Source organism: Schistocerca americana, chromosome 10 (assembly GCF_021461395.2).
Source record: "Schistocerca americana isolate TAMUIC-IGC-003095 chromosome 10, iqSchAmer2.1, whole genome shotgun sequence".
Classification (NCBI taxonomy): domain Eukaryota; kingdom Metazoa; phylum Arthropoda; class Insecta; order Orthoptera; family Acrididae; genus Schistocerca; species Schistocerca americana.
Window position 1 is genome coordinate 134,828,938 of NC_060128.1, and position 26,627 is coordinate 134,855,564.

The 26,627-nt window shown below is 41.8% G+C and overlaps 2 protein-coding genes and 1 non-coding gene across 3 annotated transcripts in view; 2 read left to right on the plus strand and 1 right to left on the minus strand.

Annotated features, from left to right (window-relative positions):
* Positions 1–7,607, plus strand: part of LOC124552296 (leucine-rich repeat-containing protein 15-like) — a 200,088-nt gene extending 192,481 nt beyond the window's left edge. Inside the window, exons 8-9 of the mRNA XM_047126572.1 lie at positions 1,888–2,051; positions 7,126–7,607. Coding sequence (XP_046982528.1) covers positions 1,888–2,051; positions 7,126–7,298 — 337 coding nt within the window. The 3' untranslated portion in view covers positions 7,299–7,607. The remainder of the gene's footprint in view (positions 1–1,887; positions 2,052–7,125) is intronic.
* Trnas-cga lies at positions 6,938–7,012 on the plus strand. Its single transcript has one exon. It is a non-coding gene; the product is annotated as a tRNA-Ser (tRNA).
* Positions 7,608–18,257: 10,650 nt separating the features above from the next.
* LOC124552297 (slit homolog 1 protein-like) overlaps positions 18,258–26,627 on the minus strand; it is a 65,859-nt gene continuing 57,489 nt past the window's right edge. Inside the window, exons 10-11 of the mRNA XM_047126573.1 lie at positions 22,398–22,652; positions 18,258–18,528 (exon numbers count right to left, since the gene is read on the minus strand). Coding sequence (XP_046982529.1) covers positions 18,258–18,528; positions 22,398–22,652 — 526 coding nt within the window. The remainder of the gene's footprint in view (positions 18,529–22,397; positions 22,653–26,627) is intronic.

Sequence of the window (26,627 nt, forward strand, 5' to 3'; positions counted from 1 at the left end):
TCGATAATGCAAAAAGGGGGGCAGATGTTCTAAAGCTTCATAAAAGTAGGTGTTAGTTTCCAGAAATAACGTATTAATAGCAACTGCACAACTTATCAACGTGATACAGACACATTCACGCCAAGGTACACGTTAAAAACTTTGAAGTATTTCTTGACAGCAATTAGCATTTCTTTCCGTATAGGCTACCACAAGCCTATCTTTATCTTCTTTCTTTTATACTTCTTCTTGTTGTATTTTAGGCAATATCATTATTTTTAATATGTGGACAAAGGTACAGGAAAAGATGGGTAATGTACAAGGTGTACCACTTTGCTTCCACCCGTTTTTCCCCAACATTTGAGGCTTTAATGAAACAAATTATTTACACATGTATCATTCAAAGTATTTTCCATCGCTGGCCACTACTTTCTCCCATTTTTCGGGCAGTCTATTAATCCTGCGTCGAAAAAATTGTTCATCTTTTGAAGCGATCCTCGAATCGAACCAATTTGAGGCTTATTCATGAGATCGAAAGTGTTGGTCAGCCAGGCCATGCGCCATTGATCCAAACAGGCGATAGTCAGAGCGAGCAATGTCGAGGGAGAATACGGCGGGTGGGGTAGGACTTGCCATTTTAACGTTTCCAAGTACTTTTTGGCTTGTTTTGCAACGTGGGGTCGAGCGTTGTCGTGCTGAAAAATCACTTTATCGTGCCACTCGCTGTATTGCGGCCGTTTGTCTTTTAATGCTTTGCTCAAACGCAATAATTGCGTTCGATAACGAGCACCTGTGATTGTTTCACTTGGTTTTAACATCTCATAGTACACGACGCCGAGCTGGTCCCACCAAATGCAGAGCATGATCTTGGAACCGTAAATATTCGGTTTGGTCGTCGACGTGGAAGCATGGCCGGGATATCCCCATTATTTTTTGTGTTTACTTTTATCGTAATGAACCCATTTTTCGTCCCCGGTCACAATGTGATGCAGAAATCTCTTCCGTTTTAGCCTCTGAAGCAACTCTTCATAAACATCGTCCAACGTCTCTTGGTTTCAGCTCACACGGGACCCAAGTTCCTTCTTTCTGAATCACGCCCATAGCCTTGAGACGTTTTGAAATGGCTTGCTGTGTCACTCCCACTAATCGTGCCAAGTCTTCTTGCGTTTGACGCGAGTCTTCATTCAGCAATGTCTCCAATTCTGCATCTTAAAAAACATTCTCTCTTCAACCAGCATGCCGGTCTACGACGTTAAAATCACCGTTCTTGAAGCGTTGAAACCACTCACGACACGTTCTTTCACTAATAGAGTCCCTACCATACGTACTTGAGAGCATTCTATGAGACTCAGCCGCTATTTTCTTCACACTGAAATAAAATGGCTTCAAATGGCTCTGAGCACTATGGGACTTAACTTCTGAGGTCATCAGTCCCCTACAACTTAGAACTACTTAAACCTAACTAACCTAAGGACACCACACACATCCATGTCCGAGGCAGGATTCGAACCTGCGACCGTAGCGGTCGCGCGGTTCCCGACTGTAGCGCCTAGTACCGCTCGGCCACTCCGACCGGCCTAAAATAAAACTGTAACAACTCCCGCAAATGACGAGAATTAGGCTCGTAAACATACATTTACAATCAAGAACAACTTTTGATGCAAACACTATTCGACTAATGTTTGAATGAAGTTATGTTGACCGAGGTCCAAGCTAACTGCCTGACGTCAGCGATTTGTTTCTTTCGACCGTTATTTACCGTTGTCGCCACCTATCGGCAAACGGCGGAAGCAAAGTTGTACACCTTGTACAACATTTGTGAAGAGTATATGTTGTGTGTTGTAGAAAGAGAAATACGGAGGTTGAGGGTAAATGATTTTGACCGAGATGTTTTATTTGTGTTTCCAGCCGCAACCCGAACCTGCAGGAAGTGCGGCTGCGTATCAACCGGCTATCCCTGGTTCAGTCCGGCACCTTCCGCAACAACTCCCGCCTCCAGTACCTGGAGCTGGATCACAACCTACTGCAAACCATGGACGTCTCCGTCATAGAGCCGCTTGTCTGGCTCAAGGGTGAGTTCCTTCACGCACTTTGCTTACATCGAGCTGCCACTGGGCTAAATGTCACTTTGTTCTGTGTTCCCAATGCTTTCAACCATTTAATCTTACATTTATTTGTCTATCTAATCTTGTAAATAATATGTGCTACCGTTCAGTCTTTCTTTGCCTTCCTTTAGTTTGTATCTTCTTCTAACATTCGTTTCCTACAGACACCATCCATACGTTATACTTTCCAATTCCTCTTCAGCTCATACATCCGTTTATTCAGTTCTCAACATACATCTGGTATTATGCACTCTCCATCTCCATAAACTGAAGAGCGATTTATCCTGTGTCCTGAGTGTTTTGATACAGCATACCATAACTCCCTCTCTTGCGTCACCGTCTTCATCTTAGAAAAGCACTTAGACCCAATGCCCTCAAATGTTTGTTATGTATATTCTATGTCTTTCACTACAGTTTCCTGCTTTCTTAATACGTATCCTATCAATCTGTTCCTTCATTTAGCGTTTTCCACATATTCATTTCATCGTCTATTCTTTGTAGAACCTCCTCTTTCCTCATCGTATGAACGCACCTAATCTTGATCATCCTTCTCTAACACAATGTATCATACTGCTCGATTCTTTTCTTTTATGGTTTTCCTCCTTTCCACTATCACATCCACATGTACATTCTTAGAAGTTTCTTCCTTCCATTAGGGCCTATATTTGATTCTAATAGACCTCCTTTGGCCAGGAGTACTCTCTTTGTCAACGTTAGTCTGTTTCTTATGACCCCTCTTCGTCGCTTGTAAAGTATTGTTTGCTTCCAACGTATCAGAATTCCTTTCACTTTGTCTACTTGTAAACCCCAATTTTGGAAATAAGTTTATCACTACTTTCCTGTCCTCTACTACTCATTACTTTCGCCTTTCTTATGTTCACTCTCAGTCCATACTCTGAGATTGTTATATTATTAGTTCCATTCTACTGGTTCTGTAATTCTTCCTCAGTTTCATTGTTGACAGCAAAGTATCAGGGAATCCTACCTCTGATATAATTTCATCATGAATGTTAATCCCACTTATGAACCCTTCTTTTCTCCGTCACTGTTCCTTGGAAAGGACCTGCACTCTTAAGCCAGACTTAATGGTAATGAGTTTGCCAACATAGTTCCGATGCTCAGAAATGTAAAACTGTTTACTTCACAGAGAGAAGAATGTAATATCGAACGGCTGAAATACGAACGACTCACAATTTCGATCAGTGAACTAATGGAAACACCTGGTTCTAACAGTCTGTAAGGGTATGAGACGTAACGATCGCAAGGGTTCAGTCGAAGCTAAAACTTTTGGCAGACTCCGGTTCATTGGTAGAATACTGAGGCAATATAACCAGTTTCCAAAGAAGATTCCTTATAAGGCTTGCTGTCCATTCTACAATATTATTCAGCATTTGGGACCCGTACTATATAGGAATTACCGGGCATATTGTGTGTGTGTGTGTGTGTGTGTGTGTGTGTGTGTGAAATCTTATGGGACTTAACTGCTAAGGTCATCAGTCCCTAAGCTTACACACTACTTAACTTAAATTATCCTAAGGACAAACACACGCAGCCATGCCCGAGGGAGGACTCCAACCTCCTCCGGGACCAGCCGCACAGTCCATGACCGCAGCGCCTCAGACCGCTCGGCTAATATCGCGCGGCAACAGGGCATATTAAATATACAGAAAGAAAAGGAGCGCGAAAGGTCACAGGTTTGTGCGACTTGTAGCATTACGTTTTCGAGGACAGATACGTATTTTTTGCCCTAGTTTTTATAACTTTGTTTCCATGGCACTTTTGTGTTATTTTATCTTTTTACATATATTTCTCCGCACTCGATACAGAATAAAGAATTTGGCCATTCGTTACCTCATACGACGGGATGCACGTATCATTTCGTAGATGATTGAATAATACATGACAGCTTGAACATCTTGCCACTTATTTATCACGTACGTGGTGGTAGGGTGTATAACGGCAGTACGAACAACGTTGCGGGTGAAGATTCGCCAATTTATGGTAATTTCACCACCCTCTTTGTATGCTGCTTTGGTGACGTGTAAGTGTAATGATTACACGTTGTTCTCGCGTCTTAACGTTATGCGCTTCTTTTTTATACACATCCCTTATGTGTACAGCGGAATGTTCTAAAAGGACTGGATCTGAGCTGGTTCTACACATTGGTTTAGAGACTGCAGATAATAAAAAGAAAACAGAGCTTTCACAAAATCAAATATATCGGTACATTCTAATTTGAATCCACCAAGCGAGGTGGCGCAGTGGTGAGACACTGGACTCGCATTCGGGAGGACGACGGTTCAATCCCGCGTCCGGCCATCCTGATTTAGGTTTTCCGTGATTTGCCTAAATCGCTCCAGGCAAATGCCGGGATGGTTCCTATGAAAGGGCATGGCCGACTTCCTTCCCCGTCCTTCTCTAATCCGATGAGACCGATGACCTCGCTGTCTGGTCTCCTTCCCCAAACAACCCAACCCCCAACCCAACCCTCTAATTTGAATCTAACAAAGGGAAATGCATTCAGAAGAGAACAGTATTATAATTAGTGCCACTATGATGGGCAACTCATTGTGTGATATTACGTCATTTAATAATTAAATTCTGCTTTGGATTTTCTGCATCTACATCGATACTCCGCGAGCCACCGTACGGTGCGTGGTGGAGGGTACCCTTTACCATTACTACTCACTTCCTTTCTTGCTCCACTCGCAAATAGGGAGAGGCAAAAACGACTACCTATATGCCTCCTCCGTGTTAGCCTTAATCTCTCGTACCTTATCTTCGAGGTCCTTCCCTGAAATGTATGTTGGCAGCACTAGAATCGTTCAGCAGTCAGCTTAAAATGCCGGTTCTCTAAATTTTCTCAAGTGTTTCTCGAAGAGAACGTAGCCTTCCCTCCAGGGATTCCAATTTGAGTTCCCGTAGCATTTCCGTAACACTTAAGAGTTGTTCAAACCTACCGGTAACGAATCTAGCAGTCCGCCTCTGAATTGCTTCCATTTCTTCCTTCAATCCGACGTGGTACGTATCCCAAACACTCGAGCAGTACTCAAGAGTAGGTCGCACCAGCTTCCTATATGCGGTCTCCTTTACAGGTGAACCACACTTCCGTAAAACACTCCCATTAAGCCGAAGTCGACCATTCACCTTCCCTAGCATAGTTCTCACATGCTCCTTCCACCTCACACCGCTTTGCAACGTTATGCCCAGATGTTTAATCGATTTAAGTATCAAGTAGTACACTAGCAATATTGTGTCCGAACATTACAGGTTTGTTCTTCCTACTCATGCGCATTAACTTTCAATTTTCCACATTTAGGGCTATCTACTATTCATTACACCAACTGGAAATTTTATCTTAATCTAATTCGATTTTGTAGTGTACCAAGGCATTTCATGAAATTTAATATTATTCTGGGTGAATGAAATTGCGGGAAATTTATTTTTAAATATTCGTATATGTGTGTCTAATTGTAGAACAAGCTTGAGAATGACATATATTCCGAAAAAGATTGTGTAATAATATTGGTAATCATCTTCATTACAGTGCTTGGAAGAATATGTATTGACTTCGTGAGTATAATGCCACAGTAACGCCAACCAGAATGTTAGCGCTGTAATTCTATTCTCATAATGTTGTTGAAGACGAGAAGAAGAGAAAATTCTTAACATCGAGTATAGATTTAAGTGTCAGGAAGTCGTTCTGAAAGTATTTTTATGGAGTGTAGCCATGAATGGAAGTGAAACATGGACGATAAATAGCTTAGACAAAAAGAGAATATAAGCTTTCGAAATTTGGTGCTACAGAAGAATGCTGAAGATTAGATGGGTAGATCACATAGCTAATGAGGAGGAATTGAACAGAATTGGGGAGAAGAGGAATTTATGGCACAACTTGACTAGAAGAATGGATCGGTTCGTAGGGCATATTCTGAGGCATCAAGGGATCACCAATTTAGTATTGGAGGGCAGCGTGGAAGGTAAAAACCGCAGACGGAGACCAAGAGATGAATACATTAAACAGATTCCCAAGGATGTAGGTTGCAGTGGGTACTGGAAGATCAAGAACCTTGCACAGGATAGAGTAGCACGAAGAACGGCATCAAACCAGTCTCTGACGGAAGACCACAACAACAACAACAATGTTGTAGACAAGACTTTCCTCTGTACTTGAATGATGATGTATTTGAATCTAATGTCGTTTTTGCTTTTTCAAACATGCTACCAGTTTCGACATCACAAGTGTCATCTTAGGCTCCGAACGTAAACTGCCATCCACATCAGTTTTCATGTGCAATGAACAGAGTCCTATGCAGCGGGCCACAATTAACTGTATTCCGTACGCTCCGTGTCTGGCTGCAGTCGGACTTGATGGATTACCAGGGATTTCCCTCTCATCATATGTCGCACAATACCGGTTGTCTGCAAACTACCCCGTTTCGAAATTAACAGCAGGTAGTCGAATTCCGACAAATGAGTAGATCTACGTAGGAAGATGTTTCACGCCAGGCCCCACACGCTTGGGTATAAATATGTTAACTGTTGAAACGTCCTGGCAGATTAAAACTGTGTGCCGGTCCGAGACTCGAACTCGAGACTTTTGCCTTTCGCGGGCAAGTGCTCTACCAACTGAGCTACCCAAGCACGACTCACGACCCGTCCTCACAGCATTACTTCTGCCAGTACCTCGTCTCCTACCTTCGGAACTTTACAGAAGCTCTCCTGCGAAACTTGCAGAACTAGCACCCCTGAAAGAAAGTTCTGCAAGGTTCGCAGGAGAACTTCTGTAAAGTTTGGAAAGTAGGAGACGAGGTACTGGCAGAAGTAATGCTGTGAGGACGGGGCGTGAGTCGTGCTTGGGTAGCTCAGTTGGTAGAGCACTTGCCCTCGAAAGGCAAAGGTCCCGAGTTCGAGTCTCGGTCCAGCACACAGTTTTAATCTGCCAGGAAGTTTCATATCAGCGCACACTCCGCTGCAGAGTGAAAATCTCATTCTATGTTGTTGTTTTCCGCATGGTGACTGGAGAGACGATGTGTTCCAGGGCTGACTCTGGAGGGCAATCCGTGGACGTGCGACTGCGCGCTGGAGCCGCTCTTCACCAAGATCCGCAAGCACGGCATCGTGGTCAGGGCCGACCCTGCCATCTGCGCCAGCCCTTTGGATCTTAAGGGCAAGGAGGTCCTCAAGGTGGTGGGCGAGCTGCAGTGCGGCTGAGGTGGCACCGGTGCCAACAACGCAGGCTGGGCGCAGAGCGAGGGAACTGCCTGTAATTCATCTCCACAACACACCACACTCCACTCCACTCCACTACACAACACCACACTACCAGCTCCACTCAAGCGACTGTTGCCTATAGTACGCATTATTATACTAGGTATAGCAGTACATCTTACGCTACCAACTGCACAGAATCAACTTTTCTATATAGCATGTACCATTGTATATTGTTTTACATCATATGTAAGTATACATACCATACTATGCATACAGATATGCATCACAAAACACTATCCACTGCATTAAGATTACTGTCTCATATATATATATATATATATATATATATATATATATATATATATATATATATATATATATATATGACAGTCATTTCATATATATATATGAAATGACTGTCATATATACACCCTATATATATATATATATATATATATATATATATATATATATATATAGGGTGTAAAACAATGATGTTTATGTTGTTTTAGAAATTTGAGGGATTGGAGAGGACGAAGTTTTGAATTTTTTGATGTGAGGTTCCTGTAACTGGAAAAGTGAAATTAAGTTTCTACAGCACTATGCACTTTCTACGCATCCTGTAGGCCAAATGAAACATCAGAGTACTGTGTGTGTAAAACAGCCCTTGATATGGGAGTATAGTTAAATACTGCAAAAGACATCAGTGCCTTCACTTCCGTAGCCTAAACGTTCAATGTCACGACTATCAATCCCCCTACATAATGTGCAAAGACGATCCATGTTCCCCCTGATTCTCTATACTATAGGATTCTGCACTACCGTCTGAGGGTATCAACCCATTGACTTACCAATATTTTTACCCATAGCCGACCCTATATTTACTATTTAAGTTTACGAAAACCGTCATATTTTGTCCTACACCCTTTCCTCAAATATATATAATATTTTATATATATAATATTTTTTACAAGAATTCAGTATAAATCTGTGCTTATTATTTGTTGAAGTGATGATGAGTGAAGATATTATTGTTTCAGAATATTTAGTAGGCGTGCTATAACCGAAAAAATACAGGCATCTGCAAAGCCACTCAACATATCTCACACTCATACCATGCACCACTTCTTTTCTTCCTTGCTTTCCACACTGCACAGTTTTTGGTGCGCATTTCCTTGATGGGAATGGAGGAGAGGTGAGGGGAGGAGGAGGAGGAGGGGAGGAATAAAACTAACAAAACCTGAAAACGATTGCTTACAAATTCTTTATTTGTGTGGCCATATTATCCATAATTGCTTTACAGTTACAGAGGGTATTTTCGTACTGTTGTTTCAACTACAAGAATTTTTTTTTTCACTAGATGCATTTCGCTTTATTGAGGAAAAGCATCATCAGTGGCGGTGGTTTCAACATGATTTCTCATCTACATTTCGAAATGCCGTCGATGGTATGCGGGGGATCAAGCGGAAATCACCACCACTGATAATTCTTTACCTCAATGAAGCGAAACGCGTCTGGTGAAGAACAAAAGCATTTTCTTGTAGCTGCAACTACAGAATGAAAATGCCCTCAGGGATTGCTTGTAACTCTCAAAATATCGAAAGAAAGAGTATGTTATACACCACTAAATAGAACGGTTTCTCAGCTTTCCAGAGATGTATTACATCTCATGCCGTCTATTAACAGAGAAGTAGAAACACTAAAGAGGAGCTGTGGCCATTAGAGTAATAAGGGACTTGAAACATGCGACCGACTGTGAACTGGCTGTGTCAGCAAATGGGTTAACATGTGCTCAATAAGCTCAGATACTGTTCCTGCTGGTGTTGTGTACACAAGAGACTTTACATAGCCCCGAAGAAAAAGAGGGATGACGTCAGGGGAGTTTACAGACGAAGGGACTGGACATTCGGTTACAAATACTCTCTGGCTGACGTTTCATGTGAGATACGCCATGGCCTGACGATCAAAGTGTAGTGGAGAACCTTCATTCTGAAACCACAAAGTAGTGCGCAGTTGCAAGGGAACGTCCTCCAGAAGTTCAGGCGAGGCATTGTTTTGAAAGTTCAAATACGGTGCACTATTCAAAACAATCTGGTAAGATGTGTAGTCCAATAAGGTGATCTCTAAGAACCACAGCCCAAGTATTCACTGAGAATCTCACCTGATAACTTCTCGTACAGGTAGTGCATGGACTTTCTGCAGCCCATTGGTGGCGGTAGAAAATTTATTTCTACCTTCAGGGTCTTTATATATCAAAAGTCTCAAAATTTCCTCCTCTACAATCTCTCAATTCCTTAAAACGTCAATCTGTTATACCCTGTATACAATTACTTCCCTTGCATTACCTCATTTCGAGCTCATGACGACGCGCCACATACCAAATATTTTAGACCGCTGCATATTATCCTTGTTTCATAGGTGAATAAGATTTTAGTTGAAGAAACACAGTGATTTGGACAGTATTCAGCGTACATGTTGTACACACGGTGCTCGTGTAATTTTTTTCCCATTGTTTTGTTACAGTGAGTGTAATTATTGACTGACTTGTGTATTGTAAGATAAAATGTGAAGGTTATTTATTTATATGTATTTGTAAATAAAGCAACATAAATCTAATATATTTGGTGTGTATTTATCTGAGACTTCTAACGTATCCTAGTTTCTGCTTGACAGATATTAAAGTAAGATAGGGGAGATGGGAGCATAACATTTTGAGCTTGTCGTATTTACGAGTACTTTCATCCGCTGTTGAATGTGTGGACACAAACTGAAAATTTGAGTCACACTAGGACACGAATCAGGAGTTCCTGGTGCTTATATTGAGCAAACGCACAGCCTTTTGGTTGCGTGGGCACTCTTCTAGACCTCAGCCAAACGCAACTGGTTTCGTAAAGTAGGATGCCAAGCTTCGAATCCTGTTCTGACAAAAATTTTCTTTCTTGTATACTCGACCAGTGCCGTTTGATACCATAGTATCTCGTACAACTCATGTCACCGATTCCATGGTTTTCAGACCACTGTCATGGATAGGATCAAATGTTTTCCCTCATTAATGCTAAATTTCGGCTGTGTAGCTACTTTCAAATGAAATACCTAAGAGATACTACATTGTTAAAATACAAACAGGAACAATCCTTGGACATTTAGTTGATAGAATACAAAGAGAATATACAATGCACAGTATAGTAAATGGACTTACCTTTGATAAGTGAAGCGTTTATCATGTCCCATAATGGTAAAAGAGATGCTGGGTATTTGTGTGGAATGCAATAAAATTAATCATCGACAGGATTAAAATACTGTGTATACAGGAAAGGAGAACATTTCATAATAAACCATTGTACCGCATTATGGTACTTTACAATGAAAGACATGATTGAAGACCTAATGCAAGGCGGGTAGAAGAAACTAGAAAATACACAAGGCCGATGAGGGTGCATACAGTTCGTGACATTACTTCATAATCGACTATAGACGCAAAATTGGTTAATGACACCTAGCAAGAAATTCTTTGGCACTAGCCAGAATTTATACCATGTGAATTACATATTTTGCTTATATGTAAGATATATTCATTACAAATAGCACAAAATTGATCATAGCTTGTTGATTCCATTGATAAAACGCTTCCGATATTGTGCTTTAGGTTTAGGGGAGAGTATTGTACATGGCAAACTTTTCAGAGTTTCATCTTCATGTAATAGAAGATAAACATATTTTATTATTCTATTTTGAATTGGAACCATTTACTTTATGTGTGCCGCAGTCTTTTTCTGAAATTACCACAATTAGTCTGCAAAAGTAGGGTGTTTCCAAATGTGAAAACTGTTCCAATGTAAACCATGGTCACGCTCCTCGGAAAAAAATTTGTATAAAAATTTAAAAGTGTTGCAGGTGAGAAAATCGTTATGGTGCTTCACATGGACGCGATAGAGTTACAGTCCACATTTAAGTCAACTCTGTCTGTTTGACAGGTTCTACTGTACTGGGCGATTTCGGTTGTTCATTACAGACAAACTGTAGACATTGCGCATGTCCCAGGAAAGAGAAAGAATCAAAGTTTCGACATAGCTGCCCGGTTGATAGTTTGTAGAAGCTTGGCGACTACATCACAGGAGAAATCACAACGTGTGTTGGAATTTACGTAAAGTCAGTCCATTGCACAAGCGTAACGTGAATTCCGTCGTATATTCAAGAAGATGCTGTCTCTGCACAAGATTTATGACTAAAAACTAAACTCCACCCGAACAGGTAATGAAGGTCCAACTGTACCGACCGGCCGCCGTGTCATCCTCAGACCACAGGCTCCACTGGATGCGGATATGGAGGGGCACCTGGTCTACACACCGCTCTCCCGGCCGTATGTCAGTTTACGAGACCGGAGCCGCTACTCCTCGATCAAGTAGCTCCTCAGTTTGTCTCACAAGGGCTGAGTGCACCCCGATTGCCAACAGCGCTCGGCAGACCGGATGGTCACCCATCCAAGTGCTAGCCCAGCCCGACAGCACCTAAGTACGGTGATCTTACGGGAACCGGTGTTGACACTGCGGCAAAGCCATTGGCAAATTTACGACTGGCACACAAAATTAGTGGAAGTTGGTTGCATATGCAGTGGCAAGAACTCTGGTGGACCACACTCCTCTGATGGAAATGTCGAGCTTATATGAGATGCGTTCACACGGAGCCCTCGGAAGTCCACAGGGCAGGAACTTCAACTCCCTCAGACAACAGCGGTGGGTGTTCTGGACCGGGGCCTACATACAGCCTTAAAACTTGCAGCTACTGCAGCAATTACGACTCGGCGACCATAAAAAAGATGCGAATTTTGAATTCCAGTTCTCCGGGATACGCTAGAGGACACTTTTTCCGAACGACCCTTCTTTGCGAAAGAATGAACTTTTCGTGTAGCTGACAAAGTAAACCTCCATAATGCAAGAATCAGGGTTATAAAAGCCTGGCGTCTTCGTCGACTGGAAAGAGGCCCACGGAAACTGAATGTGTTCTCTGTTCACAAAGTTTATGAACCCTTATTTTTTTGCGGAGGAAACTGCGACAGGAATGTTCTACTTGGACAAGCTGCAAAATTGGTTGTTTCCTCAACTACTCGAAGATTCGAATGATTTCACTTTTACGCATGACGGCACCCAGCTTGACTTTCACCTTGAGGTGCGGCGTTATATTAACAGCACCATCCCACAACACTGGACTGTAAGGGGTGGACAACAAAATCTTGTTCATTACTTTTGGCCGCCCATGTCACCAGACCTCACACTTTGAGATTTGTGTTTGTGTGTGAGGGGGGGGGGGGTTACATAAAAGACAGTCTTTACTCCACATACGGCACCTACTCTTTAAGAGCTGAGAAGTCGAATTTTTGAAGCTGTCGATTCAAAAAAAAAAAAAAAAAAAAAGAATCCCCTGCATCTGTTGATTCGTGCGCAAAATGAACCAGCCTACCGTTTCGATGTTTCTCGAACAACGCACGGACCTCATGTTGCGTGAATGGTATATGATATCTATACGAACATAAGACTTTTAGCGTTCCTCTGTCCAGTAACATGGGCAGTGTGATCCTGTCTTTCATTCTTTGCTAAAGTGCTGCAGTCATGGACTGTGCGGCTGGTCCCAGCGGAGGTTCGAGTCCTCCCTCGGACATGGGTGTATGTGTTTTTCCATAGGATAATTTAGGTTAAGTAGTGTGTAAGCTTAGGGAATGATGACCTTAGGAGTAAGTCCCATAAGATTTCACACACTTTCATACTTTGTCTATAATAAACAATTGAAATCTGTTCTTTCTTTTTGAATCACTCTGTAGTAATCTTGATCAGCAATCCATCCCCCTGCCCTACTCCCGACTCTAAAAAGAATCAAACATTTCCGCTTCGATTTAAGAAAAGTTAATTTTTCACACATGTGATTGGTAGTAGTGGCCTATCTCCTTAAATTCGTATTGCCCAACCATATAATTTTGCAGGTCCATTCAGTGGTATATGTTGATATTGTCAGCAAAACGCATTAGTGGAAGAGTAAGTAGGAAAGAAGAAATAAATGGAAACGCCAAGCCTGATATTAAAATTTTACTACAGGGGCAGCGAAAATGTCGTAAGCGATAAACTTTTTTTCCATTCATTATTTCGTAGAGGATGTCAAAGAGGAGCAAGTTTCTAAAAGGTTTGTAATGGTGTGTAAAGTTCCTTACGAGTCCCTAAGTGTTCGCATTCTCAAATACTAGACGGATATATTCTGGATAATTTGCGCGTTATGAATTACGATGCCTCATGACATGTATATACAGTTTCTAACCTTAATAGTTCGCTTTCTGTGTTGAACATTTCACAAAAGATTATACCACCAACTGAGTAGATTACAAAAGCGTCTTAAGTTTTTAAATTAGGTCAATAATTATACTGAATGTCTAAGTAAAATTTTTGTTGGCCCTGGAAGCTGTTAGACAACCTTTAAATGGGTTTGGATGAATTTAGCTGCTAATATACATCATTGATTCGTGAATGCTAAGCTTTTGTAGTACACATTGCTCAGTTTGCTTGTTATATCTTAATATAGGCTTTCTTTCGCATATCACAATATAAGTTGTTGCAGACAATGTAGTATGCCATGTACAACCATGAACTGGTGTAGAGTTAGTGTATGAAAATGTGACATAAATAATGCATATTGCTTTGAATAGAAGGAAGAGGTATTTTTATTACAAAAAAATTATTTATATAACAATATCGTATGGCATACGAAAAAAAACAGATCTTTTAGTGCTATAGTTTCAATTAGATTTGACATCGTAAGCTCTTTGTTCCTCTGATCCAATTAAACCATTATGGTCTGTGATGATGCAACAAATAAGGGACTGGCTTACTGTGACACAATGTCTAAATCGTCACGTGTCTAGTAAAGAGAGAGAGAGAGAGAGAGAGAGAGAGAGAGAGAGAGAGAGAGAGAGAGAAGCTTTAGGGAAATGTTTCTTGCAACAAAACAAGACAAAATACAGTAATCTCGGACTCTAAAATGCACACGTTAAGAGCTATTAGCAGTTCTTAAGTAGAAGAGCTATTTCACACTAGCGAAGGTGAACAAGTGTTCATAGCACTTAAAGTATGCGTTTTACACACCATATTTATGGCCCTTTTTTTCTTGCTTTGGTCCGTAGTACCTCCTCCCAAGATGTGGGCAGAAGAGTTCTTACAGTAGAAGGTACCTGTTTCATACTTAAAAATCTGTAACGATTCCACAACATGGCTAGTTGTAATGGTGCGAATATAATATACCCAAAACATCCATCTGGGCAGACATATGCAGGTATGGCAAAATGAATTTAGCAAAGCATTTCTGTCATTTACTGACTTCAACTGAGCTCACCTATCCGATTAAAGTGCTATCTATATATTCATCCCAAAAAGTTGATGTATGAAGTTCGGACATTTAAAATAAAATATACAGGGTGTCAAGAGTTAGGGAAGGCACCTTAAAAAGAAACAAGAAACTTTTCCTATACAGGGTGATCCATTGACAGTGACCGGGCCAAATATCTCGCGAAATAAGCATCAAACGAAAATACTACAAAGAACGAAACTCGTCTATCTTGAAGGGGGAAACCAGATGGCACTGTGGTTGGCTCGCTAGATGGCGCTGCCATAGGTCACACGGATATCAACTGCGTTTTATAAAATAGTAACCCTCATTTTTATTATATATTCGTGTAGTACGCAAAGAAATATGAATGTTTTAGTTGGCCCACTATTTTCGCTTTGTGATAGATGGCGCTGTAACTGTCACAAACGTATAAGTACGTGGTATCACGTAACATTCCGCATTACCCGTGTTAAAATGAACCGTTTACCAATTGCGGAAAAGGTCGATATCGTGTTGATGTATGGCTATTGTGATCAAAATGCCCAACGGGTGTGTGCTATGTATGCTGCTCGGTATCCTGGACGACATCATCCAAGTGTCCGGACCGTTCGCCAGATAATTGCGTTATTTAAGGAAACAGGAAGTGTTCAGCCACATTTGAAACGTCAACCACAACCTGCAACAAGTGATGTTGCTCCAGTAGGTGTTTTAGGTGCTGTCGCAGCTAATCCGCACATCAGCAGCAGACAAATTGCGCGAGAATCGGGATCTCAAATACGTCGGTGTTGAGAATGCTACATCAACATCGATTGCACCCGTACCATATTTCTATGCACCAGGAACTGCGTGGCGACGACTCTGAACGTCGTGTACAGTTCTGCCACTGGGCACAAGAGAAATAACAGGACGATGACAGATTTTTTGCACGCGTTCTATTTGGCGACGAAGCGTCATTCACCAACAGCGTAAACGTAAACCGGCGTAATATGCGCCAATGGGCAACGGAAAATCCACGATGGCTGCGACAAGTGGAACATCAGCGACCTTGGATGGTTAATGTATGGTGCGGTACTATGGGAGGAAGGATAATTGACCCCCATTTTATCGATGGCAATCTAAATGGTGCAATGTATGCTGATTTCCTACGTAATGTTCTGCCGATGTTACTACAAGATGTTTCACTGCATGACTGAATGGCGATATACTTCCAACATGATGGATGTCCGGCACATAGCTAGCGTGCGGTTGAAGCGGTATTGAATAGCATATTTCATGACAGGTGGATTTGTCGTCGGAACACCATACCATGGCCCGCACGTTCACCGGACCTGACATCCCCAGATTTCTTTCTGTGGGGAAAGCTGAAGGATATTTGCTATCGCGATCCACCGACAACGTCTGACAACATGCGTCAGCGCACTGTCAATGCATGTCCGAACATTACGGAAGGCGAACTACTAACTGTAGAGAGGAATGTCGTTACACGTATTGCCAAATGCATTGAGGTTGACGGACATCATTTTCAGCATTTATTGTATTAATGTTTTATTCACAGGTAATCACGGTGTTACAACATGCGTTCTCAGAAATGATAAGTTCACAAACGTACATGTATCACATTGGAACAACCGAAATACAATGTTCAAACTTACCTACGTTCTGTATTTTAATTTAAAAAAACCTAACTGTTACCAACTGTTCGTCTAAAGTTGTGAGCCGTATGTTTGTGACTATTACAGTGCCATCTATCACAAAGCGAAAAAATGGTCCAACTAAAACAGTCATATTTCTTTACGTACTACACGAATATGTAATAAAAATGGGGGTTCCTATTTTAGAAAACGCAGTTGATATCCGTTTGACCTATGGCAGCGCCATCTAGCGGGCCAGCCATAGTGCCATCTGGTTTCCCCCTTCAAGCTAGACAAGTTTCGTTGTTTGTAGTTTGACTCTTATAACGTGAGATATTTGGCCCGGTCACGATCAATGGACCACCCTATATATATATATATATATATATATATATATATATATATATACAACAACGAAGCTCGTTTAGCTTGAAGGGGGAATCCAGATGGCGCTATGGTTGGCGCGCTAGATGGCGCTGTCATAGGTCAAACGGATATCAACTGCGTACATAAATATAAATACAAATATATATATATATATATATATATATATATATATATATATATATATATAGTTTATACATATCATGAGAGCTTAGTGGTGGTTTTTCGGCTTATATATATATATATATATATATATATATATATATATATATATATACGAACGAAGAAACTCCAGAAGGCATACAAACTCACATGGTCACATTATAATAAGAAAAGCATATCGAGGCAGGCCAAACTTAGGCACTACAAAACAGTTGTATTACCAGAAGCATTGTACGCGTCAGAAACAACCACAATTGGAGCATCAGGCATCATAGACACAGAAAAAATAGAACGCAAAATTCTCAGAAAAATATTTGGACCAATTCACAGAGATGGCATATGGATGAAGCGACCTACCAAAGAGCTGTACCAGCACACTGACAGACTAACAGACGCGATCAGAAAACGCAGATTAACTTTCTATGGGCACATACAGAGAATGGACAACAACCGACTTACAAAGAAAATTTTTGATGTAGTAAACAGCTCAAGCAAGAAAACAAATTGGTATCATGAAATAGACGAAGACTTAAGGCAGGTAGGGATCAACAGGCAAATGATAGGAGACAGGAAATACTTCAGAAACAAAGTTAGGAGTGCAAAATTTATTGTAAAGGAGAGAAAGAAGACAGGAACATTATGGACAGCGCAAAGGAAACAGGAGCACAGCCAAAGGATGAAGAGATTTTGGGAAGAGAAGAGGAAGAAAGGAAAGAAGTGAAAATTGTGTCATCATGTGATTTTCGAGTTCAAACACTGTCCATAAGGGCAACAATGAAATGAATGAATATATATATATATATATATATATATATATATATATATATATATATAGTTTATACATATCATGAGAGCTTAGTGGTGGTTTTTCGGCTTATATATATTGTTTATACATATCATGAGAGCTTAGTGATGGTTTGTCGGCTTTTGTTATCATAATTAATTATTACTCGCATTTGCAGCTGGTATTACATGATGATCTACTGAAGTTTCACGATAGTAACAAGTCACTGCGATAATTAAAAAGAAGAAACTGACATACTTCCCCAGTAAACTAAGAGACCTTGGTACAAGCGTCCGACATGTCACAAATTTTAATTCATTTCCTCAGCTTCCATCATTTTTCCACTATCTATCATTAAGAGTTTACGTAGCCTAGATAACAGGTTAGGTCAGACTGGCTTGAGGCCTACAGTGTACCCATGTTGTATGTGGCTGGTGTCTAAGTAACTTTGTCCACATCCTGTAGCATCATCATGGGCGAGTTGCTGAATACTTATCCAGCAGCATACTTCGACACGTACGCTATACATGGAAGAATGTGTGGGTTCCTTGGGCTATTAACTTGAAATGGACGACACTCTTGAGAGTTGTAGCAAGGTGTCTGTGAAAGGCAACTCGACGCCTGAGACGTCCATCAGGTGGACCTGGCTGTGCCGCAGGAGAGCCTGGTGATGACGTCCTGGGCCGCCTTGTCCCGCCAGTCTTCTGGACTCTGGCAGAGCAGGGGCCGCTGGCCGACCGTGGTCTGGCGGTCGCGGATCCTGCCCAGCACGTCGGCGAAGAGGCAGTCGCACTGCCACGGGTTTCCGTCCAGCGCCACCGTCGTCAGGTTCGACAGTTTCTCCAACACGCGAGGGTCCAGCCGGGAGAAGCGGTTGTGGGACAGGTCCAAGTACCGAAGTTGGCTGCAGCAGAGGAGAGAATCAGACACCACTAAAGACAGGTGCGATTGTCAGAGTAACAGGGATATCATTCAAGACATCACGGTTAATTTTTGGGGAAATGTTACGGTTAAGACTCCAATGTAAGCTTTCACGGCCGGTATTGTCTTCACTTAAAACTTCCGGGCTGATAGGCCGTGGTCGAAGAAGCAGTTCACCGCTTTACCTCCGAGGATGTCTCCCGCAGTCGGAGACGAAACGTCAGGAGAGAGTTTTATACTTCCACCACGGCCTATTAGCCCGGAAGTTTTAAGTGAAGAGTTCACACTCCAGCTGGTTACTGTGAGGGTGAGTCAAATGAAAACCTTAAATTTGTAATAACAAACCGAAACTCTCGCCGTTATCCTGTAGTTGGTGAGCGTGCTACAAACAGCGTGCAGAATGACCTGTAGGTGGCAGCATAGTGCAGGTGCACACATACCGTCGCAGTATCAGTATAAAGATGGCCGCCCCACTTACGACTTGCACCATCTACATCTACATCCGCATCCATACTCCGCAAGCCACCTGACGGTGTGTGGCGGAGGGTACCTTGAGTACCTCTATCGGTTCTCATTTCTATTCCAGTCTGGCATTGTTCGTGGAAAGGGAGATTGTCGGTATGCCTCTGTGTGGGCTCTAATCTCTCCGAATTTATCCTCATGGTCTCTTCGCGAGATATATGTAGGAGGGAACAATATACTGCTTGACTCATCGGTGAAGGTACGTTCTCGAAACTTCAACATAAGCCCATACCGAGCTACTGAGCGTCTCTCCAGCAGAGTCTTCCACTGGAGTTTATCTATCATCTCCGTAACGCTTTCGCGATTACTAAATGATCCTGTAACGAAGCGCGCTGCTCTCCGTTGGATCTTCTCTAAATTCCCACACTGCTGAGCAGTATTCAAGCAGTGAGCGAACAAGCGTACTGTAACCTACTTCCTCTGTTTTCGGATTGCATTTCCTTACGATTCTTCCAATGAATCTCAGTCTGGCATCTGCTTTACCGACGATCAACCTTACTTGATCATTCCATTTTAAATCACTCCTAATGCCTACTCCCAGATAATTTGTGGAATTAACTGCTTCCAGTTGCTGACCTGCTATATTATAGCTAAATGATAAGGGATCTGCTTTACCGACGATCAACCTTACTTGATCATTCCATTTTAAATCACTCCTAATGCCTACTCCCAGATAATTTGTGGAATTAACTGCTTCCAGTTGCTGACCTCCTATATTATAGCTAAATGATAAGGGATCTTTCTTTCTATGTATATAGAAGAACAGCGTTGTTTTATTCGGTTTTTGCGTCGTGAAGGTGTGAAACCTATTGAAATTCATCGACGAATGAAGGTTCAGTACGGTGATGCATGTTTGTCACAGCAGCAAGTCTACGAATGGAGTAGGAATTTCGCAAATGGTCTGACTTCAGTGGAAGATGCTCCTCGTCCAGGTCAGGCACAACGAGTTGTGACTCCACAGATCATTGTAGCAGTTGAAGCCATAGTGAAGGAAAACCGCCGAGTGACACTGAATGATATTGCAGCATGTTTACAGACTAGTCATGGGTCAGCACACCCCATTGTGCATGATGTGCTCCAGTTTCACAAAGTGTCTGCAAGATGGGTGCCACGGCAGCTGACTCCTGAAATGAGAGAACGACGTGTTGATGCTTGTGAAGAACTTCTTCGGCGCTTTGAACGAGAAGGTGATGGCTTCCTTGCAAGAATCGTTACTGGGGGCGAAACCTGCGTTCACTTCCACCAACTGGAAGCGAAGAGGGAGAGCAACGAATGGCGCCATTCCTCATCACCAAAACCAAAGAACTTTTGAACAGAAACATCAGCGGGGGAGGTTATGCTGACTCTCTTTTGGGACGAAAATGCTTCACTTTGGAGCACTACATGCCTAGAGGGACCACTGTCACCAGTGCATCATACACAGATCTCCTAAAAAATCATCTGCGGCCTGCAATCAAATCAAAGCGACGTGCATTGCTGTCAGCAGGTGTCCTTTTGCAACACGACAATGCAAGGCCCCACACTGCCCGTACAACAGTTGCAACAATCACAGACCTGCATTTAGAGTGTCTTCCTCACCAGACCTTGCCCCAAGTGATTTCCATATGTTTGGACCACTCAAAGACGCAATGGGAGGAAAGAAGCTCAGTTCTGATGAAGAGGTACGCCACGTGGTGCATGAGTGTTTGCGCGGACTACCAAAAGAATTTTTTTCTGAAGGAATTTATGCACTCTGTAAGCGCTGGAGGACTTGCATTGAGCGTGGGGGAAATTATGTTGAAAAGTGATCAGCTTTGTTCCACTACTGCACAATAAATAGTATTTAAAAACATATTTAAGGTTTTCATTTGACTCACCCTCGTATTACTTCCGTAAGCAAAGAGCCAAAAGGGCACTTTTTTGCTAGGTTGAAAAATTTCAATTACTAAGACATAAAGTAATAATCACTTATTTTCTTTCTAGAATGAGAATGCCACTCTTCAGCGGAGTGTGCGCTGATATGATTCTTGACTTCGAGTCTCGGTTCGGCATTCAGAAAGTTTCATATCAGCGCACGCTCCGCTGCAGAGTGAAAATCTCAGTCGGGAAACATCCCCCAGGCTGAGGCTGAGCCACGTCTCCGCAATATCCATTCTTTCAGGAGTGCTAGTTCTGCAAGGTTCGCAAGAGCTTCTGTGAGGTTTGGAAGGTAGGAGACGAGGTACTGGCGGAAGTAAAGCTGTCAGGACGGGGCGTGAGTCGTGCTTTGGTAGCTCAGATGGTAGAGCACTTGCCTGCGAAAGGCAAAGGTCCCGAATTCGAGCCTCGGTCTGGCACACAGTTTTAATTTTCCAGAAAGTTTTATTTTCTTTCTTATTTTCAAAGTTCTTTCGTTTGCCCAAGGCCCTAACACAAAACTATACTATCTTTAGAGCAGTGGTTTCCCGCTGTTAACTACCCCCTGAGCGATAAAATGAAATTTTATGAAGGGTAAAAACTAAACGATTCGATTCTGTTTCAGTCACGAAACCAAATTATTTTCAAAACATTGTTACTATTATCACAGTTTTGTAAGAATCTAATACTATTTATATAAGTTACCACTTTTCTTAGTTAGTAACATAAATGCAGTGGAGGTTACAAGTCCCTCATATAGTCCACCCACAACAGACATATGTTGTGCGTTGTCCCGTACATGACTGATGATAAAAGACATATACATAACAACCTGATTTAGGTTTTCAGTCAATGGTAATGCCATGTGGCTAGGGCCTCCCGTCGGGTAGACCGTTCGCCTGGTGCAAGTCTTTCGAGTTGACGTAACGTCGGTGACTTGCGTGTCGATGGGGTTGAAATGATGATGATAAGGACAACACAGCACCCAGCCCCTGAGCGGAGAAAATCTCCGATCCAGCCGGGAATCGAACCAGGGCCGTTAGGTATGACATTTCGTCGCGCTGACCACTCAGCTACCAGGAGCGGAGACGTTTTCGGTGATTCACCTAAATCGCTTGAGGCAAATGCCGGTATGGTGTCTTTGAAAGGGTACGGTCAACTTCCTTCCCAATCCTTCCCTAATCCGATAGGACTGATGACTTCGCTGTTGGTTCCTCCCCCAAATCACCCTAGCAAACTGACAGTACCTGATCGGCTGTGATCTGCAAGGCTCCAATGCTCTTGGTCTTGTTAAGACCAACATATCAGAAACTGAAAAGGAGGGCCTACATACGACCAGGAAGACTGGTATACCTCAAGTAATCATAAGTGTCAAGTAGAATGAAAGCAAACGCTGGCATAGAACACAGAGTTGCCTCAGCAGCTGAGTGCGTTGGTAAAATGCGCTTTTGATACCTGGTGCTTCCGAAAATAGCAGGATCCAAGTTATTCAGCTGGTTTCCCTCCAGTAGTAGCGTCTCGAGCATCTGGCAGCTGTTGAAGATGTCGTAAGGTAGGAAGCTCAGCGCGTTGCTGCCCAGCATGAGGGTGCGCAGCCTGGAGAGTCCCTGGAATGAACCGGACTCCAGGGACGAGATCTGGTTTCCAGTGGCCACCAAGGTCTCCAGCCGCGACAGCTTCGAAAGCAGTCCTTCAGGTAGCGTCTCCATCCTGCAACGTGGGACCACAAATGTATTCCTAAGGGAAAATCTGAATCGGAGATGCTCAGTTAAAAAACCGTGGAAACATACGGTAACATATTATTTCCTGTGTACATCTGTGCTTCTCCTGTGGCTGTTGTCTATTACAGGGTGCGTTCTGGGGGTGGGGGGGGGGGGGGGGCGGGGCGGATGGAGGGAGGGAGGGGAAAGGTGAGAGGAGGGATTGGGGAGGGGGGAGAGCGGGTCAAAGAAGGCTTTCTTAATCCTGTAGATCTGTCAGTCTTTCCCTAGGCTTCTTAAATTGCTTAAATTGGTAGTGGTCGATGCACACACTGCCTCAAGGTCGAGTGTTTTCCCCCTGACAGCCAGCGTTTATCAAAACGCTTTGCGGAGAATATTCTAAGCGTCCTGACGGGAAGCAGATGCTGGCGGGTTGGAAGGCCTAGACTTTAAATAATTTCTTGGAGTGACTTGAAATTCACGAAACTGGGGAGACAGCAGGCAGCATTGTGATATTTGGAAACCGTGTTCTTTCAGGTGTGGAGAGAGTGTTTTCATAGCGTATTTCAGAAATCGGGGAAAGACGACCTTTCGTGATCAACCGTCCTATTTCCTGGAGATCGGAAAACTGAGAGAAACGAATGCGTTTCTTCGGACAGCATTGCATTTCGAGTGGAATTATTCTGGCTTTCGAAGCGGACGTTACCGGTTCGCGAATGTACAGATACTCAACAAGCAGCGACCTCAAATTGGACTGTGGAGACTCGAAGCAAGCTGAACGGTTGTGTTTAGTGAACAAGACGGACTTGCCGTAGTTTTCATTGAAGCCAATAAATTATCTTCGCATCCGAGGAAATCTGAAACTGATGCATTTGGTCAAGTGTTTGAGTGGAGCGAAAACAAGACTCCCTATAAATTGTACGATGGGTTTTTGTCAGAATTTTCATAGTCAAAAAGATGAGTGAAAAATGGGCAAATGAGGTATCAATTCAATCAGCCTAAGGTCTATTTCTGAAAAAAAAAGATTTATTTCCTTGAAATTAAGAAAAAATTAACTGCTGATCAGAGGGAAATTTTTTTCCGAATTTTCGTAGCCAAACGGACGGATGCAAATGAACAAATGGGGTATCAAACTGACCAGTGTGTGGTCTAGTTCTCCAAAAAAATATTTAATTCCTTTAAGGCAATCATATGATACTGAGTGAAGAATTTGACAGAGCACTGAAAGACCTAACTCGAAACACGGCCCCGGTGGTTGGCGACATTCTGTCAGAAATACTGATAGCCTTTGGCGAACCATTCATGAGAAAATTATTCCATCTGAAGTCCAAGATGCATGAGACAGATACTCAATCATAAAGAAGCACGTGTTGAAATGTGTGAAAATTATCCAACTACTGGTTTAACAAGTTACAGCTGCAAAATATTATCACGAATTCTTTATAGAAGAAAGGAAAAACTGGGGAAGATCCCTTTGGATTTCGGAGAAATGCAGGAACACGCAAAGAAATACTGACCATACGATTTGCCGTAGAAGATAAGGTAAGGAAAACCCGTGTTTCTACCATTTGTAGACTTAGAGAAACCTTTTGACACAGTTTATTGGAATACTTTCTTTGGAATTCTGAAGGCAGCAGAAGTAAAATACAGGGAGCTAAAGGTTATTTACAACTCGTACAGAAACTAGATGGCAGTTATATGAGTCGAGGGGCTTGAAACGGAAGTAACGGTTGAGAAGGAAGTGAGAGAAGGTTGTACCCTGTCCCCGATGTTACTCAGTCTGTGCAATGAGCAAGCAGTAAAGGAAACCAAAGAATAATTTGGAGTAGAAATTGAAGTTTAGAAGAAATAAAAAAATCTTTAGGTTCACCTATGACACTGTAATTCTGTCAGAGACAACAAAGGACTTGGGGGAGCAACTGAATGGAATGGACAGTGTCTTGAAAGGAGGATGTAAGATGGACGTCAACAAAAGTACCTCAGCAAAAGGAAAACAACAATAACGGAACGAAGGCGAATAAAATCAGGTGACGTTGAGGGAATGTATATTAGTAATAGAGACACGTCAAGTAGTAAATGAGTTCTGCTGTTTTGGGCAACAAAATACCTGATAATGGCCGAGGTAGAGAGGAGATAAGATATCGAATAGTAACGGCAAAAAAGTGTTTCTGAAGTAGAGAGCTTTGTTCACATCGAATATAGATTTAAGGGTTAGAAACTTTTTCCTGAAAGTATTTGTTTGGAGTGTAGCCGTGTATGGAAGTGAAATACGGACGATAAGCAGTTAAGATAAGAAGAGAATAGCAGCTTTACAAACGTGGCGCTAGAGATCACTGAAGATCAGTTGGGTAAGTCACGTAACTAATGAGGAGGTATTGAATGGAATTCTGGAGAAAGGAAATTTGTAACATAACCTCACGAGAAGAAAGGATCGATAGATAGGGCACATTCTAAGACATCAAGAGATCACCAATTTAATACTGAAGTGAACTATGGGGGGTAAAAATCGTAGAGGGAGACCAAGTGATGAATACAGAAAGCAGATTCAGAAGGATGTAGGTTGCAGTAATTATTGCACAGAATAGAGTAGCAGGGAGAGCTGCATCAAACCAGTATTCGAACTGCAACAAAAATAGCAGTAACAAGAATAACAAGGCAATCACGATAGTTAAGGAAGTCTTAATTAGTGTTTGACGGAAAACTGTACAATGAACTTTTTCCGAATTTTCATAGCCAAACAAAGAGTGCGAAATTAGCAACTCAGGTATGAAACACACCGAGCATGAGCTCTGCTCTTGGAAACAAATGCTTGAAAGTAATCAGGGTAATTAAGAAAAACGTAGTGCTATAAGGGAAGATTTAAATACTTCACGAACAAATATGAAAATGATGTGTCCAAAAGTTAAACTCTTTCCAGCCCACCTGTTTTGGGCATGAAAAGTTGGTGTGATATTGTACCGCCAAACAAGCTTTCCTTCAAATCAAGTACTAAATTAAGGACATTCCGAGAACAGTAGGCACCAGGAAGAGAGTTTTACTATCAGATGGTTTATCTTTTGAAAACAGAGTTATTTTGAACATAAAAAGCTACATTTGTATAACACTTAAATGTCAAAATTAAGTACCAAATTCAGAAAATTTAGAAAACAGAATTTGCTATAACAGCAAATGATATTAAGATAATTCTTTCTGCACAATACTTGTCTACTAACCCTCCCTTGGCCAGTAGAAAAATTATTAAGTATTCCTGATAAGAGCAAGAAGAACAGACAGGCAGCCTTGAAACTTTCCGCAGCAAAATTTATTGTAATTACTGTTCCCTACTCTTACCAGGTCCTCTTTCCTTCATAATGTTGTATGTTTAACATAAATCGGTCTTTGGGGTTACTTTTGAATATGAAAATTGAAATTGGCTTTTTCATCAAAACTAAAATATTTAGTGCAGTGGATCTTAATTACTATCCTCTTGGCTGAAAAAGGGTAAGTTATTAACTTTGCAGTAATTCTTGGCGTCTCCGGAGTGAAATCGAGCCACCAAGATTACAATTCTTCTTTCCGGCCAGCGCAAGAAAAAGCTTTTCAAATTTTTGACGCTGTTATTGAAGAACAAGTCAAACGGATACGATTCTGAACAACTATGATACCCTGTGTCGGTAGGGCAAGTTCAACAAATTTTCGCTTTTCATAAAAGAGAATCTGTTCATTCCAAAAGAACGTGGCATTAAACAGGGATCGCACTGTACTACCTAGCATTCAAACTACTGAGTCTCCTGCTTGCTTGCACTTTGTATCGTAATTAATAGGACAGTAAAGATGAGCATAATATTTATTTCAGAAATGAGATAAATTTTACCTTTCAAGATGACAACTATTATTTCATAAAAAACTTCTTCTCAGTGCTCAACTATTACAGTATATGTTTGTCTTATTGCAAGAGCGTATACTGACAAAAATTAATATTTTCTTATATATCACTGCAATGGCG